General features: G+C 35.8%; 1 protein-coding gene across 5 annotated transcripts in view; it reads right to left on the reverse strand.

The window, feature by feature from the left end:
- REV1 (REV1 DNA directed polymerase) overlaps positions 1–19,000 on the reverse strand; it is a 61,762-nt gene that overhangs the window by 15,445 nt on the left and 27,317 nt on the right. For 3 of the 5 annotated variants that reach the window (XM_076359533.1, XM_076359501.1, XM_076359512.1), the window contains exons 7-14: positions 17,977–18,084; positions 16,343–16,459; positions 11,452–11,584; positions 10,314–10,442; positions 9,482–9,636; positions 6,960–7,079; positions 4,037–4,257; positions 2,853–3,025 (exon numbers count right to left, since the gene is read on the reverse strand). In XM_076359533.1, coding sequence (XP_076215648.1) covers positions 2,853–3,025; positions 4,037–4,257; positions 6,960–7,079; positions 9,482–9,636; positions 10,314–10,442; positions 11,452–11,584; positions 16,343–16,459; positions 17,977–18,084 — 1,156 coding nt within the window. Of the gene's footprint in view, positions 1–2,852; positions 3,026–4,036; positions 4,258–6,959; positions 7,080–9,481; positions 9,637–10,313; positions 10,443–11,451; positions 11,585–13,080; positions 13,407–16,342; positions 16,460–17,976; positions 18,085–19,000 lie in introns of those variants that run through there. The other 2 variants (XM_076359522.1, XM_076359542.1) reach the window with 2 other exon arrangements.

The raw sequence follows: 19,000 nt of genomic DNA on the forward strand, positions 1-19,000 counted from the left end.
GAGGAACTGGTCACTTTTAGCTCCAGTAAATAATCCCAAACTGTTGGAACTAGGCTGTACATAAGGAAAGCACACCTGAGGGAACACCACCCTGAGATTCTAGTCCATTTGCCTGGATGCAACTTCCAGAGTTTACTCTGCTGCTGCTAAAAAGCATTTCACTGGTCTGAACGGAAATGCTCTAACAAAGACAGGAATACAGCATCCATATCATCAAATAGCATAATTTGGATTGACTGGGGTTGCCAAGTTCATTAGTAAAGCCAGAAGCGAAACAGAGATGTTGCCAAATGAGATCCTGGCATCAGAACTGCTTCATGTATGTGTGAACAACTTAGCATCCTTGGGTGCCCCCTCCTCTTACCTTAATGAAGACTTTATGAATTAGGGAAATTTCAGGGCACGTACATTAGCATGCCTGACCACAGAAATGAGGTGCAAAGCATTGACCTGTTCATGAGAAAGCAGTCTGGCACTAGTTCCAATAAAGGAGGAATAAAGCTCTATCTCAACACACCCTCAATCCTAAAAATATGTTCTTAGGCTGTTAAGAGTAAATCTTCAGCTCAAAGAGTTCAGGACAGCCAGAAGACAAAAGTATAGACTGACGGATTTTCTTCTTGATATACCAATCCCAAAAGGTGATGAGCTTCTGATAGTGAAAGGTGAATTTTGTAGTTTAAGTTTTTAATACAGCTGAATTGTATGCCACAAGCTCACAAGTATGAGACAGACCCTATGCATGCAAGTCCTACTGTTGAGCTCTAACCCACTGAAAGAACACCCCCACCTCTTCCGTTATCAGCAACCCTGAGCAAATGACCCTTCAGTTCCGGAGGGATTCATCTGTTACAAAAACCCAAGATGCAGGGAAAAGTAGAAAAGACCTATCTTCGAAGATGCCAAATGCACGCTCACACAAAAGCCAGGATCATCCCTTTACCTAAGCAACAAATGCTTTGATACAGAAGTGTCTGCCTGAAGAATAAACGTGTATTTAAAAGGTTCTGAGACAATCTTGTATGAAACAGCATGTAACTACATGATGCTCTATGCCTAGATTTCATTCTTGTGTTTTCAGTATGCAAGCATATAAATAAATTTGAGATAAAAAAAATCTTTAGTCAACATCATCCAGTTGAACAATAGGAAACAAAGAAAAATCAGAAATAAATAACGGGTAAGAGTAACAGCACTGCTTGTGGAAGCTGAAGGTCCTACTCCTTTGACAGTGATCCATCAACTGACTACCCAGGCAGAGTAACTGGGTTATCCCATCTCACCAGGGATGGGCAGCCACCACAGGTAGCACCTCAGTGAGATCAACAGTGCTGCAGTGAGACCCGGTAGAAAGAGACTTTAGTACGTCGATAATGATCCCCAGGAAAACAAAGGCACTTCTTATGAGGAACTTACGACTATATGAAACAACGTAACTGTGAAGGTCAAGAGACATGAACAAGTTGCCTTCTTCAACAGCTGAAACATGGGGCATGGTCTCTGATCTTGAGGTTCTGAGATTCAACTTTCTTAACTCCACTTTGGATCTTCATTGTCTTTTCTCTTCTAGGACCAAAAAAATTCTCTGCAGACTTATTGGTGAAACAACAAGAAAGAAGGTTTGACACGAAGAAACTTGTCTGTACTAAGACGGACAACTGCAGTCCAACGTATCTGATGCCAGCTCCATTCTTCAGAATCCAAAGTGGCGTCTCAGTCTTCTGCAGCAAGTAATTCTGCAAATACCGCCCTAGTCCCCATGCACTCTAGACTTGAAGGAGAACGGCACTGATCAGACATCCTTCTTGACAAGTACAAAGGCAATTTTCTTTGAGAACTGACTCCAACTGTCACAATCAGCATGTGACCAACAACCTATCAAGGAACAGCAGAAAGCCCCTCAAGAAAAAGGAAAGTACCCAACACTACACAGCTTAGCGAGAGGAAACAGTTTGCAGCAGCAGAACATTTCAACTCAGCTGGTCACTGAAAGAAATAAAAATGCTGCTGCATGCGTGTCATAGTGCAGGATGTAAATACGTCTCCTACAAGTACTGCAAAAGGAAAACCAGCTCTAATATTGAGCAAGGTGGAGAAATGTACACCAACAATATACATGTACATATGTATTATTGTTTGAAAACAAACCCTTTAAAAGATCAAACACCTTTCTTAGCTAGTATTTCATGAGACTATTATCAAATTAAGAGCAACCCTAAACTACAGATTATTAAAGTCAAAAAGGAGGAAGAGAAAAAAAATGTACCTCCCTACCAAGAGAAACGGATAGTCACAATAATTCATTGAAAATATTTCACTGAATTACTTTAATTTTTAAATAGCATCCACAGACACGCAAGAGTACATTCTCTCAAGACAGCAATTTCAAACCACAAAGAATGCACTTCTGGAATCAAAGTCCTTCTTTCCCATTCCTGCTTCCTCTGAAAACCACGAATTGTTTCTTCTATGCCCAAAAACTTTTCAACTTCTGATATATTTTCTTTTTTCCCCATTTTTCTCTTTGAAGAAACTCAAAGGCAAAAGATGACTGTTAAAATTGTTCTCTCTGATTTGGACACCTTAGTCTCTGCCTTCTTTCTCCTCCCAATCATGGGGGGATTTACATTCCATGTTGATGACCATAAGACCACATATGTACAACCTGAACACAGAGGACTTTTGATAATAATATTCTATTTCTGATTTTGGTGAAGGTTTGATACATAGACAAAGAGGTACCAAGCACTTCAAAACTTCTGTCCTGTCTTCCTGGAAGTTTTGGTGCTCAACATCCTGCAGAAGTGTGCTCATGCCTACTACCAACCATTCTTTTTTCCATGTGTAGTTACCTGGCGATATTATCACAGATTCCATGACCCCCATATTTTGCAGGCTCTACTGGTGCCCCAGCCTTTCTGACCATAATTTTAAGGGTCAATCGTTTACCCTTCATACCAGCAGCTTCAAGTCTACGTTGGATTTCTTCTGAGAGGCTCAGAAGGAAAGCTTCTGCTTCCTTAGGCTGAAGGAGAAAAACAACATCACGTTTAGATAATTATTAGTTTTCAAATATTGAAGGTAAATCATTAAGGGTTAATGCAATCCAGATCGTGTAAACTGAAAAGAGCAAGCTGACTCACAGGCAATTGTCTTATTTACCTTCAAGTGTTTTGTTTACATTGTAGGTCGCTGAAGTTAGGTGAGATGGCAGATTCCTATCCTAACGCTGAAATAAGTAAGAAATACTAAGTCTTTTTGGAAATAAGTCTTTTAAAAAAAGTATTTAGAAACCCCAACACAGAATTGCAAGTCTAACTTTAAGCACAAACCTAGAAGATGAAGAGCATAGGGCTTATAAGGAAAATCTTTTTCACCATGACGAAAGTCAAGCAGTGGAACATGTTGCTCAGAGAAGTCGTGCAGTCTTTGCTCTTGGAGGTTTCCAACACCAGACTGGATGAAGTCCTGAGCAACTGGTCTAATGTCATAGCTTCCCCTGCTTTGAACAAAAGGCTGGACTACACAACATCATGAGGTCTCTCCCAACCTGATTTTTCTATAATTTCTATAAATACTTAAGTTGTCAACAAAGAGCTGAGTTATTTTTTTGATACGATTTTGTCAACAACACTCCCCCCTTACAATATTTGTAAAAAGTCTAATAAAAATGTTGTACTGGAGCAGCTGGTGATGGTTTCAGGCACTGGCATCTTTGAATCATCAGCATTTAAATGAAAGAGAACGCTAGGTGCTGACAAACCTACTGCAGTTCTCTTTTTCTGTACCAGACTTGTATAACAAATGCAGAATAGCCAGCTAATTTTGTGCAAGCTTCTTTTCAGTCCAATACTTTTGCAGTCTCTCCTCCCATTTTATCATTTGGTCTCCTACTTCTTCATTTTCCTTATTTCTATTTGGTGGCTAAGATGGTGCTCTAACAGATCAAAGTGTAAGTGAAAATAATCAGAATACGAGAAGATTCTTCTACAGCTGAAAGAAGTCACTGCAGAAAAGAAAGTAAGTTTGAATTTACCTGTGTAAACCTAATTCCATAGTTGATTTCTGCTGAAACAGATTTTCTTTCTTTTTCTGTACGAACAGGTCGATCATCCAAACCACGACAAAATCTGTAGAGCATTTGTCCTGTTTTTGGACCAAATTCTTTTTGCAGTTTTGACATTGAAGCACACTGCAGATCTCCACAGGTTTTAATTCCCAAAGAAGCCAGCTTAGATTCCATCGTCCTGCCAACTCCTAACAACAAAGCAATTAGTTCTGTTAACCCTACACAATTCAGAGCCAGTCAGGTTTTGAACAAATAAAATTTGTCTTTTTAGACCTACGCTAGGTCGTATCAAATTAATAAATAAATATACACCATAAAAAATAAATTCCACTCAATAAAGCACAGTTCAAATGGAAACTTTTGCTGTCTTCACCTGTATTTCTTTAATCTGTTTTATCTATTTAGTTTAAGATATCAAACTGCAGCGTGCTTCTTTATTTCTGGGTAAAATGTGAATGACTCCTGCTTGCAAATCTTCTTGACAAGGTACTGCCTGTTACAGAGTATATAGCTCTGAATACCACAACACTCAGTCCAAAAAGTGTCCAATATGTAATATGTTTTGCCATCATATACAAGTAATTTAATCTAAAAGAAAACCAACAAATATTTTGACTACTGTTCCACTGCTTCCTAGGTAGAAAAACAATATTTCAAGTAGAAGTGATAGCATACCTGATCACTTGTGCTTTGAATTACCAAGCACTGGAAATTGTAGGTATCCATGGCAACGGCACATATGTAAGTGTGATAAACTTAAGTGTATTTCTGGGTTTTGGAAAGGTGGCCTGTTACTTCCAAAAAATATAAGTCCTATGAGTTTACACTACCAAAGTCAGCGAAAGTTAGAAATCTCAGGTAATCAACATCTATCTTTCATAATCTGTTTCTCTGTCTAGCTGGCATTATTGACACAAACACTAAAAAGTTTTTACTATGAACATGCAAGTGAATTCTGAAAACTTTAAAATACTCAAGTCAAAGCACAGTACTATATGAATAATTTTCTGAAGGAAAAATATCTCCTGTAAGTTATACCAAAGAGAAATGGTGCTGTGCTGTAAATTATGTTTGGCCATGGAAGGGGATACATAAAGAGAATTTCTGGTAAACCTGCACTATGTATGCTATTCCTACCACTTTTCCATTTCAGTGTCTATTTTTTGTTTCCCTTCTCTTTTTTTCTTAAACAGAGAAAAATACTATTTTGAACATTTAACACTAAATATGTGTGTACACATGCAGACTGAGCTCAGCTCATCGCTAACATACAAAGCATAAATGAGTACTTAGCACTTTTTGCACTGTGTCTGTGTCACATTATACTACTAAAGTATTGAGTAACAGTACAATACAGAGTTACATGCCAGGAAACACTTTAGCTTACAATGCTTTTAAATATTTTCCTGAAACAATAAAAAAAAAAAAAAAAAGCCTGTTTTCATACAGGTGTATTCCGTATGTCCTTACTGTCTATCACTCTCCCAGCACAGTAACTCCAGTTCCCTGCCATCTGTCTGTGAATCCTGCTGTGCCTTGGAGAACCTCCCTAAAACCTGTGGGCCAGAAATGCTTCTTTCCTGCCCTCCAACTTTCTCCTTGGTCTTCTCTATGTCCACAGGCATTCCACTCAATTGCTCCAGTTCTCCCTTACTGAAATACCCTTCTCTCTCCTATCTGACCAAGGAATGCAGGACAGAAAACATGTACTCTGGCTATACATGTGATGACTGAGAACTACTGCCACAATGTACAATAGTTGAATTTTGCCTGCCTGTCCCTCAAAGGATGTACTCATTTGAATCACTCTCCTCTGTCAAGCTGTCATTTTTCACAAAACTTCCAGAAACATTATGTCACTAGAACTTCTCTCTCTTAGTAAGATTTGGCTGAAACTGCCAAACAGTTCATAAAATTATTAGTACTGTCATACTTTCAAATTATAAATCATAATCATTGTCACAATCATTTCTTCAGACAACTAGGCAAAAAACAGAATTTGACAAACCTGTTGGTTTTCTTTAAAAGAATCAACACATTCTGTCACAGTTTGCAGTATACCATTGACTAAAGACCCTTACACAAAAAAAAAATTACCTGTGTAACAAATGCCTCGTGTATTCTAAGTCTACCCGAACCAAAAACTGTCTATAGCTGGATGCAGAGCCTAACAGCGGTAATACTCCCTCAGTAGCCTAACTTTCCACCTTCCTATTTGTCAGCCATTCTAGTACAGGTCATGTTACAAGCTGAAACACTTCTCCAGTTTGGTAACATTATCCTCTGGCAAATCTTATTTCTTAATTTTCCTTCTGCCCTTACTCTCTTCTAAATCTCAAAGAGTTTCTTAGATGCAGCAGAGATTAAACAAACTCCTCTCTCTCCTTTTTCCCCTTCATATACTCTCTGTTTTGCTATGGCATCTGCGCTATTTTTTCGAACTCCTGACTTCATACACTCCTTTTTAGAAAGAATACTCTCTTGAGCTAGTTCTCAGTTCTAAGCAAACCCTGTCTCTCTCAGTGCTAAGTACCTGATGTTACTATTTTAACATTCACTATGATACAGCAGGCTAGCACTCACTTGAAATGACTCATCTAAATAATTTTATTAAAGAATATAAGGTTGCATAACATACTAAACTCTGAGCTTCTTCCATAGATCATGCTGTGTGATCTGTAAAATTCTGCTAAAAAAGATGTTTCTCAAAGATACAAAAAGGTCACAGAGATTTGCAGAAATTTCAGAAATTTTCATAAATCAGTGTATCTTCTTTTTTCGGATCATAACCATAGAATAGCATCTAAACTTGTTTGATCCAGAACACAGATTTGTAGCTGAAAGTGTTTTAGTATCAGGAAACAAAATGTCCTGTAAAAGAAAGGAGTACCTGGAAGACTGGTAACAAGTTGCCCTCTGATAAAATCATCCACTTCTTCAGGTTTTAAGTGATACTGTCCATCTGGTTTTGCTTTACGAGTTGCCATTCTGGCCAGCAGAATATTGGAACCTGTAAAAACAACAAATTAAAGTATGTCTGTGGTAACTTCTGTCTTCTCAATTAGAATGCCGCAGCTCAACAGTCAAGGAAAAAAATGCAGAAAGTGTAGTTAAATTCTTTGTCTTTTACAAAGAATTTAATGAAATAGATACTGCAAATATAAATTAATATATTTCCAACTTAGCAACTAGCAGTATTTGTGATTACAGCAGTGTAACTGTAGTGGTAACTGCAATTGCAAAGTTAAAACCAACCAAACAAAAACCCACCAAAAAACCCAAAACAACCAACAAATAAGTGCAGGACACTTCACTAAGAACACTGAATTTATTTGTCTTGGTTATGTTCTACACATGTAGAGGTAGAGATAAACAGTTAAGTGCAAATGGCTGAAAATTTAGAAGTGTAGTATTTTAACACTGCAGAACTTCAAAAAGTCCACTGTGGTCAATGTAAATAATACTTAGGTGACAATTCTATCAAGTATATTATATGTGAAATACTGGAATTAAGCTAATATTTGGGCCTGAGTATTCACTAAAAATCCAATGACTTTATTAAATGATTATATGCACTCATAAAGCGTGGTGGAAACAAGACCTGTTTGAGCATTCTTTCCTCCCTGTTTATAGGCTTATTCATGCCCAGCCAGCAAGATCTCTGAAATGATACCCAAACAGATTCATTATTGCCACTCAAACACCCTGTTCTAAGATAAAGCAAACTGACAAAAGGTCAAGGGAATTCACAACTCAGAGCACTGTGTGTTACTGTTGCTCTTCTCCTCCCACCTATGTTCACACTCTTTTTGTCTATTCTAAAATTTTAGTCAGTAAGAACAGTAACAGTTTCATGTGCACTGTTTCTTCCGAGAGGTTAAATTGATGAAACAATTAATGACAGATTCCTCATTCAATTTCCTGTTTAAACCTCGGGGATTCATGTTTTGTCTATAGAGTACTGAAGATTTCTGATCCTCTTATTTATCAGACATACCAACATAGCCTCTAATACCATGAAATCTCAGTGATTTACCTTCTGCAATGTATTATTCCCACAACACTGAAGTAAAGTAGGAAAAAACTAATACCTCACTTAACAAATGAGAAACCAAGATACAGGATGTTTATAGATGAGTGTTTAATCTTTCACTAGTATTGTTTAAATCAGTTTAGTTTAGCCACTAAAATCTCTAGGGTAAAAATTGAATTTATTCAACTGGCATAAGCATGTCCTTTTTAATTTCTCTCTAATCAGACAATGGTGTTGAGAGGAGATCTCAATGGTGTAACAGTATCTATTCAGATTTACATTTTATTGTATTGGTACAACTTTCCCATTGAGCAACATATAAATCACTTACACAAGATGTATGCTTCTGGCAGACCATGTTTTTGAAATAAGGTCTCTACATTCATGTAATAGTACAATTGTTTCCTCCGATTTATTTACTTAACAATGAATTATGAGTGAAGAGACAAAGTCTGTGTAGCGTACCTACCATATGAATTTTTAGAAGGGATACCAAAATTATTTTCCAGTATCTCACACAAATTGATTATCAGAAAAAAAAAAATTGCTCATAGGTATTTGCCTCTTTCAATCAGCAAGAGAACTATGGTAACAGATTAGAAAGTAACGCTTTAAAAACTCCGCTTTAAAAATTCCGCTCTTTCTATAGAAAAAACAAACACACTAAATAAGCATATAAAAGAGAATACAAATGTGTTTCAGTTCAAAACAAGATGCAAACAGGAGTCCAGGGAATTACAGTCCTGTACTATGATATCATCAGAAATAAAGGAAGAATTCTGCTTACAGTAATGAATTTCAGCATGTCTCACAAGTGGATTTCATACACTTATATACACTCGGTACATTTATTTACAGATACTCAACGCTAGTATTAATTAGGGACAAAAACAAAGGAGAAAGGAAGGGGCCAAGTGAAAAGAAATCAAGGAAGTCTTTTCAGATGTGTGATTTCATATACAATACCTACTACAAATCACACAAATCTTTGCTTTCAATACCTTATAATAATTATGCTAAATCATGCCACCCCATAAACTCTTACTGCTATCCCTGATAAGGAACAGAAGCTGTGCTCATTTTTCTATTTACTGGAAAAATACAGTAGCATTTCATAAAAATGAATGTAAGAATATCATACAGATGGAATTGTAGCATACTGTTCAGATAACAAAGGAGAAGTGATAGCAATTTTATAAGCTTTTGCTTAAAACTTTCCACTTCTGAAGATTTTCTTGCATTTCTATTTACACTAATTTAATGAAAATGGCAATATATTCCGTATCGCACAAACAAGAGTTTTAGCAATCTTACATAGCTTTGATACACCTAACAATAGCAGGCACTGCTTGGAAACAGAAATGAAATAAGGTACTTACCCATCCCAACAGAAGCAGTGCATTTAGTTTGGGCTTTGATTTCGGTGCGGATAGCATTTGCAAGTTCATCAGGAGTCAATCTGGTCTCTGTAAGGATTTCAGTGATATCTACTAGTGCTTCATCACAACTGACTGCTTCGATGTTATGAGTATAGCTATCAACACAAAGTAAAGGAGGTGAAACACCAGCAACAGCTCACCATCTGTTAAAACAAATATGTTGCAAATAAAGTCTTCCTTTTGTGGTGGCATTTCCCCGATTATTTTGTATCACACATCACTTACATATTAAAAATGCTAAACCAGCAAATTACAGTAACATTACGAATGTAGGACTAATTTCAACATGCATCATGATTTTAAAGGAACAGCTGGAAAAGGAGTTGAATACTTATTTTTCATTGACAATAACAAATTTCCAGTTTTGTTCAAGTGCATTTTAAACCAGAAAGTAGTTTCTAATAGATGTTACTCTAATAACCCATTCTTAAGCTACTCAAAAAAAACCTCTTGGAAGAATCTCACTACTAAGCAGGGATCTGCTTCTCATGGTGTAATCAGTAAAAAATTTAACAATGACTCCTTTGGAAGTCAGATGTTGACTGTTTACAGGATTTGGCTTCAGGATAAAAGAATGTTCAGAAGCAGCACCGTGCTCAAAATAACAAAAATACTACAAAAGGAAGATCTCAAATAGGAATGACTTTATTGAAGCTGAAGAGCAACATGGAGCAGGAAATACTAGATTGAGTAATGGCATTCAGCAATGGCAAATAAAATATGCTTGATAACCTTACCATGAAAGATCATGTAAACGAACAGCATATGTTACCTTGCTAATATTTCATATACTGTCCGCGCAACTTCTTTGTACGCATCAAAATCATACGAAACTGCTTGAAGATTTGGACACAACTTTTTTGCTTGGCCAAAAAACATTCCATTCTTTATTCCGACTTGTCTAAAATTAAATAATAAAAAAACCCCAAGTAAACACAGTACCAACTTTTCCACAAATTAGTATGGGATATTTCCGAACGAAGTATTAGTCTTTTCCCACAAAAATGAATTATCAATAAAAAGGAATTTAGTCCAACTGCTAGCAACTTAACAGGTAAGAAAAATAACTGCAAATAGAGTATTTGAATTAGCTGTATAATATTCAGGCATGCAGCACGGACAGCCTGCCTTTGGGAACATGCTTAAGACAAAGAAAAGGTCTCCAGAAAGCACTACTTGCTATCTTCTGTTTCAAATTAAAACCACACATATATTACAGTGACTAAGGTAACTGGATCTTACATTCCACTGTGCAAGCTTACAAAATTATGCTCTCATAATAAATAAACTCTAACTTTCTGAGATACAAATATAAGCCTGCCTACCCTAGCATGCTTGAGAAACGTTCCAGTGAAGGAGTAATTTCTGGACTATTATTTCCATCAGGAAAGAAAATCGTATTTCTAACACTGTGCTTATATTTATAACAAGTTGTCTCATATTCTGAACATTTATAAGCTATGTTATTGGGGATGCCTAACATAATCTGTGCAATAAATGGTTTTAAGTTTAGTAATCACACTTAAATGTCTGATTTTAACTAAAACCTTCAGTAATAAAATGTTCTTAATTCCATAAAAGAATGCAATTTTGATACAAAGAAGTGAAGATAACATTATGAAATCAACAATATCACAGTGAATGGCATGAGGTTTTCCTTAACAGGCTTTGTTTCAAGTAACATGTAGGTTAGGTTGAGAGCTATTAAGCAGTTTAAAAAGCAGCAGCATCCATAGGGAAGATCTTGTGTTAAATTCTAACAACCTATATAACTACAACTTTTGAAAACATTAAAAAAAATTCCTCTCTAGATAAACTTAAAGAAACTGACTTAACAGCTGCTATTTTTGGACATTTTATGCCTATCTGTATGAGATTTTCAAGCAACCTGATAGGTAACTTTTACCTACCTGGCTTCATAACTACAAGAAGCTATTTCAGCCATGGACAGAACAGTGAGATCAAAGTCAGCTCCATTCACATGTGTGGAATCCGGATGCTCCCAGACTGATGAGTCCAGCTTATCAGGTAATCTAATTTCTGCTTGGAAAATAATATTTATATTTGGTTTTATGTTATTTTTCTTAAGAGTTCAACAGAATGAATGTGAATAAAATAAAAATTATGGATTTTATTTCATACAATTTCTATACTGCTACCTGTTGATGAAGAGGTTCTTAATAGTATATTGATTCATATCATGGTCCAGAAAAAAAACAACACAGACACCTCCCCATAGTAATCTCTCTCTGCAGATACGTCTGTACATATTATTGAGAAGAATATTATGCTACAGAAAAACTCTGTTTCTATTTTCCCCCAAATTACTAGACAGCAGCTTGTTGGTGACTACATACAACATACTGTAAAATAAGACTGATCTCAGTTAGCTTTAATGACAATAAAAATGATCAAACATTTGAGGCTAACTGCTACATCATATCCTGTAAACAAATACAAGACACTCAAAAATTTACCAACTGCTTGGCTGAACGAGAAGACCTTAACTACATTCCTTTTTACAAAAAGCACAACTACTTCCAAAACACAGAAATTAAATTCAGAATACAGACCCACTTTTTATCATACTGACAACCTCTTACTGAAAACTATTTTTCTAATAATCTAGATACCACAAAGTGATTTTTAAGAAGTAAAATAACCAGAATGCTAATTAGCTCAAATTAAAAAACACTAGCTAGAAACTTGTATTTCCTTTAACACTCTTATGGCGATATTAATTGACAAAACTTCTGCTGTTACTTCCCAATAATTCTCTCATTAGGATATGTTAACTTCTTTCAAATATCACCATAAATTTATCTTGGATCAAAATGATACTATTATAAATACTGCAACCCCAGACTTAAAATGAGACAGACCTCCCCTAATTCTATAAAACTTTACTGCATGCTCTTAGATAAATTTTAAAGAGTCCTCCAGGCCCACTGCATACTAGGTACTAGAACAGAATTCCATGACACTGAATACTGGAATCAAGTAAGTCATTTTCTATTCCTTTCCATTTGGGTTTTCACAGTATGTAAACCTTGAAAGACACATGCCTATACTCTAAATCTAAATCAGTCTGAAAAAATGGCTAGATGCAAAAACTACTATGCTCTTCCAACCTCCCCATCAGCATCAAAACAAGGTATCATACAGACAAAAAGCTTCTATTTACTTAAAATGAAATCCAATATGTATGTTATAGTTCTTTTTCATTACTGTAGTCTATTTAATACCATACACCTTTGTAATATAATAAACAGGGAGTTTTCTTCAGAGTGCCACAATGCCTGATTATATTTCATGGTACTAACAACTTACACGCTGACAATTTGACTGAAAGGAAACATGGTGCTATGTGCACATACGACTAGTTATCAGACCAGAGAAAGTGTTGTAATAAGTGAGTGGAGACAGCAGGGGTAGAGCCTGACTCATGTGAAAAACTGCTTTTATTCAGAATTTCTGCTATATTTGTGCACCTTTTTATGTCTTAAATATTTTAATGTATGATGAGCTCAGTAAGTTACCTAAGATGTCTGCAACTGAAAATCAGAGCAAAATTATGCCCCAAATAAAGATAAGAGTGACAAGAACAATTTCTTTAGTCCATGCCTTCCTGTGCCCTGGCCTGAGATGATGCTGTCATCTTGTCTATCTTCATTGGACTCGTCGACTTTTTCCACATCGCAGCAGAGCAGATCCCCCCATGAGCTGATGGAGTCACTTCATGTGAAATTCAGGGCAATGCAGAACACATTGTCCTCAATGGAAGGCAAGGTAGAGAACCTCTCATCAAAAGCTGGGAAACTAGACAGGCACATGGTGAATGTGGAGCAACGGATGGAGAAATCAGAGGCCAGGACCCAAGTCTGTGAAAAAGAAATCGCTGAGAATAAATCTGTGACTAATATGATGGTTAAAATCTGCTGCTCTTTAGAATGAAAAAAGGGAGATACTAGGGTTGAGGGAAAGGAAGCCTAGAAAACATTCACATCTTGGGCATCCTGGCCATGGAAAAGAGACCCCAAACTATGAAACTTGATTAACATATGTGAATCTTCTATCTTTAGAACATGAATGTTAAAGATGGCACATATGTAGAGAAGTAATTTCTACTACCCAGAAAGGCTATCTCCAATTTGGAGATTTAGGGTGAGAATGATAGCAAGTTTTTAAATTTAAAAGTTATACATTTTTGGATGAATTCAAACAAGAAAAAGAAAGTATTTCATAAAAGATTCAAGATTCTATTGACACTAGATATTTGTCTAGCAATGCAGATCAAAGGCAGGAACCAGTATCACTAAAGAAGTAATTTGCAAAAAAAGAAGTAGCTGAAGCAGCAGAATTCAGTATTTGGTCAAAAGTGATTCATAAGGGTTCATCTTTGTTTATTTATTTTTTGTTTTATTTGGGGGTTTTTGTTTGTTTGTTTGATTTTTTTTTAATTTGGAACATTTTTTTCTAATAAGCAAGACCTGGAGAAGGCAAAATCAGAGAATAGCCTGGAAAGCATGAATCATCAAAAAATGAAGTGGGTTCCATGTTGAAGCATGGATGTAAAAATATGCTCGTGTTCAAAGTTGGTCCCAACTACCTTTTTATTTCATTTATATAACATGTCCCCAAACAGAATTGTGTATGTTTAACAGCATAATTTATCGTTCTGTATTTTTGATATTTTAGAAAAAGTACTCATGTGATACATGTGCCTACTGGGCCATATTTACCTCTGGCATGGCACAATTAAACACATGCTGTGAAATGTTTCACATACACTTTCTAAGATACTGTGATGTTAGAAAAGTCTAACCTGCAATTCCATCTTTTCATCTAAGACCATAACTAACTGTAATTTCTTTTCTCCAAAAGGAAGACAAGCCATGTACTTATGAGAATGCAAGCAGAAACAACAGGTTGTATTTTTCATTGATAAAAAACATTGTACATGGAGATAAAAATTAATAAAGAGACTAAAAAATATTATGAACTGCAGCTAATGAGATAGAGACTATAAAAAGAGCGTTAGGAAAAAATCCTTTCACCAAAACAATAGGTTGCACAATCAGACTAAGTATCAAGAAAGAAAGAGCTGCCTGCCTGTGTGCAAGCCAGTGAGACTGGATGCTGAAGTTAAAGAAATGAATGTGTGGATATCCAGAAAAAGCTGCTGCAGTAAGAAACTGAGTTTGTTATACAATGAGGCTGAAATCTGCTGTACCCTTAAGCAATAAATATAGTAGAAGAGATACTACTGAATTTGTGAATCAGAAAGAACATGCTAGATATCAGCTAAACTTCTGTAATTTAACTGCCTCACTCTCCAAACATCACTTGATTGTATGAAGTCACACCCTTATCCAGTGTAAGGTCCTAATAAAAGTTATGAAGCCACTGTATAAAACTGAACTACCAATAAACAGTTCATACACAAGCTATACTACAGAAAAATCCAACTCCATGAAAACCACAGCTATCTTTGCAATGCACTTGTACATGGCATTGCAAACAACACAGCAGAAGCTAAGTCTGGAGCATCCTGAAGAGTCCCTAAAAAGGCCAGTGGGTTCCACAAACATATATTCTACTTCAGTAGGTATATTCTACTTGCAGTCTCAAACTACTGCAAAAAGACAAATAAAATGCCATCACTTCCTGTAATACCTTGTTTCCAAATGTCTTTGAAAATTGGCAAAATTCATTAGTTTGGTGTTGTTTTTTTTTTTAAAGTACTCACATTTCAGAAACAACCATGGAAGAACAACCTGTCTTTTTCCACCTCTTGTATCAACAAAATAACTCACTGAGGTGTAAACTTTATAACAATAGTACTTGCTACCACAAGGTTGGTAAAAAATGCATATACAAGGGCCAAAGGAGAAACTCGGCTTCCAAATCTAAACTGAAATTAAATAGCAGCTGCCCCTTGTATATGCACTTTTTACCAACCTTGTGGTAAAAACTAAGTTTCAAGCTGATTAAGCAGACCGTTGGAGGAAAAAAGAGAAACAAGTTGCCAATGTTTAGCAATACACTTTCTTATACTAAATGCAGTTCAGGCAGTATAATAATAATAAAACTTGTTAATAAAAGTATGTTTTGTTTACATTAATATACTACTACTTGAGGACACAGAAAGTAACAAATTTCTAAATTACTGCAGGCAAGTAAGGAATTCTCAAACTACGACAGATGCCCTGGTTTTGAGGAAACAAAGTACCGGAGAGACAGAACTCACGGAAGTTGCACAGACTTTCCAGAAACCTAAAATGCTCTAAGGACCACCCAAATTAACTCATTCTACACAGATAATGTACATATGCAATTCAAAAGCCAACTTCAAACAATCAATTTCTCACTGGCCACGTGCTGTCATTTCTACTTTTATAGCAAAAAAATTTTAGTAGCCTTTTAGTATTTATTTTGTACCTTCTTCTCTATAATAGACTTACTCAGAACGAAGTGATCCTGGACAATCTGTATTTATTTCTTATTTTAAATAATTACTTAACATTATATCTTATACTCAACCGCAATGAAAGTGAGTAAAACCTAAAATTACTCTAAAATAATTCACCCATATTGAGCAAAGCTACTAACAAGAAGTCACAGTGGCATGTTATTACTGAGGCCACAGAGCACCGTGTTGTCCAAAGACATTTCTTTTCTGAAGTCCCCCATGTGAAAAACACAGATTTATCCACTGTGCACTTATTAATAACTTTAAGGAAAAAGTCTTCAATAACAAAAGTTAAAAACATACAGACAAACAAACAGACTTATCTGTACCTGCTTTGCCATTCAATAGCTTATTCTGGTAATATTGCTGTTCAAGCTGGGGGTTTGCACCAGGGCGCAGTGGTGCCTTTCCTGCACCTCTGTTACTAGTAACAGCTACTGGTTTTCCTGTGGAGAAGAAATGCATGTACTTATAAGTCAACATCTGTAATAGCTTACAGTTTAGTAATAGCACAACTAGGGTAAGATCATAAAGATGTCTGCTTTATTTTTTTATAATTTCTTTCAAGCTTATACATTGTTACAGCATTAAGGAGGAAACAGCTATGAAAGTGACTTTGCATTGCAACTATGAATTTGCTGTCTTAATTGCAGTCACGTGTAAAGAAGAAAAGTTTTAAAGAGTGAAAATACAGCCATACTAGTTTGTCTTTAATAACAAGTATAAATGGAAGCTGTGAAACTTCACCAACACCCTAGTGATCCATTAGTTTAAGACACAGCAAACACTGTACTGATTTTAAATACTTTATCATGTTTATTAGCTAAATTAGAAGAGTATAGACATACCAACACACGCAGTCCCACTTGTTTAATTAACTGTACAAAATCAAGTATTTAGTAAACTTTTCACTTTTTAGTAGTATCAACACCTCCATAATTTTTCTACAGGAAGCTAATTTATGCACTAAAAGTTCTGGCAGACTTCCGTGGAACAGAAAAAATATTTGCAGAAAAGTCCTAGGTTCTTTATATTCCAGTAATGGAATTTGAAACTTGGCAGGAAATAGAGTTTTAAAGACGCAAACATACCAGGAGTATCTTTGGTTCAGTTGCTCCTGCCTTTGGACAGAAGAGAGCAAAGGAATTGTATGTACAGCTTACTCTTCTTTCCCAAGGTCTATGATAGCTGGGTGTCAGAAGGTCACCGCTGCACCAAGTCTTCAGACTCGTGCATCACCAAAGTTCAGTGTTTGCACAGAACAACTAGTATCTCCATTTCTGAATGGTACACTTGTTAAAAAATCACCAAGACTTGCTAAGGTGCTCCACTAACTCTTCCTATGCCCTAAGGATGATCACACAACTCAGACAATGCCAACTGAATCGTTCATCTTCCAGGTCTTATAATACTTCATGTATAAGAGCTTAGACAGAAAAGGGAAGGAGAAGCAAATTTCCCTTGAAAAAGATGAATCAGGCAAAGAGACGATTAATTCTCAGCCTTGACCTTTCCACTTTTCTAGTTAAACAAAACTCCTTACATTACTTCAGGAAAATTATTAGGATATCCCATTCTTTTTTTGTTTAATTTTTTTTTTTTTTTTAAACAGAGAGTGACCAAAACCCACTTTTGGTACAACTAGAATTTGATCTCAAATTTCTAATATGGTAGATTTAAGTCTCAATAAGATACGTGCACTGTTATAGAGAATGGTTACTCCAGATTTTACTTCTCTCTTCTTACTTTAGATACTGAGAAGACAGCAAGGAGAATTCCAGTTCTCTCTTCCACTTGCTTTTGGATTGTGAGAAAGTAAGCAGGAATATGAAAGTTGCATGGTCTATCAAAGACGCCAGAAAAAAAGATTAACATGCAAAGTTCATTTTGTAAGTGTGCAAGTTTGGTTTTGTTTTTAAAGGCTTTACTGAGTAAACTGTAACATGTAGAATGAAATACTGACCTTTGAGATCTGGTCTATTTCGGATAGCCACAGACACAAAGAAGCAATCCATATCCACGTGCATTATACAGCTCTGTGGCTTGGCTGAGCTCGCAACAGACACATTACCTAGTATGAAGATACACCAATAGAAAACTTGAACCCTAATTTATACACTTTGGTACTACTCACAGTAGTCATCAAGGACTATTATCAAGTTTTTACCACCTTAAATTATAAAGATTTTTGTTTCTTCTCACCAAAAAGATATTTACATTTACAAAATTTTCAGAGAAATGTAAACATAAAAAGTGGACAAACAGCCTAAACAATGCATCAACTTAAAGTTTCCATTTTATTTTCTCATAATTAACACCTTCTACCTAACAAGTTCCCCCAACCCAAGGAGATTAACGCATATTGTGGGAACTGGATCTTAATTTTGCTATGTTAACACTGAATCTGGAACAGAGAACTTCACTCCTTCTTGTTCATTAATCAGAAGACTGTTCCAAAAGATAAAAAAAGTTTAGCTGCACTAAAAGCTACCATTAATTCTTCATGAAACACACCAAAATTAGTTGTAAACCTCCCATGCAACTGGATTTTGTCATTTCTGTACCTACACTCATGCAAACATTCAGCAAAGATGAGCAAGATAGCTCCAGACTGAAAAACTTACATGCCTGAAGCACTAGAAATACTTGTGTCAAGTATCCTAGAAGTTCAAGTCTGCATGTCTATGTTCCTGACCTACCGAAGGAGGCTATGTCTAACAACAACAAAAAATCTTAATTTGAACAATGCATAAAGTGTAACAGTGAAAAAATACGTCAACACATCAAGTGAATTGTTCTGCTTAACATCTGAGTTAATTACTGAGTAATCAGAAAAATGTTTTCCTTTTTTTAATAATTTACCATTTGAACTCATTCTTTGAAAAGTAAGGACTGTCTTATAAAGGGCATATTTACAAATCAAGTGATCAAGTTAATGCTTAAGAAGCTGCTACCTGTCAACTGAAACACAGTCATTAACTATTTGA

Source organism: Aptenodytes patagonicus, chromosome 1 (genome assembly GCF_965638725.1).
Source record: "Aptenodytes patagonicus chromosome 1, bAptPat1.pri.cur, whole genome shotgun sequence".
In the NCBI taxonomy this organism is placed as follows: Eukaryota; Metazoa; Chordata; class Aves; order Sphenisciformes; family Spheniscidae; genus Aptenodytes; species Aptenodytes patagonicus.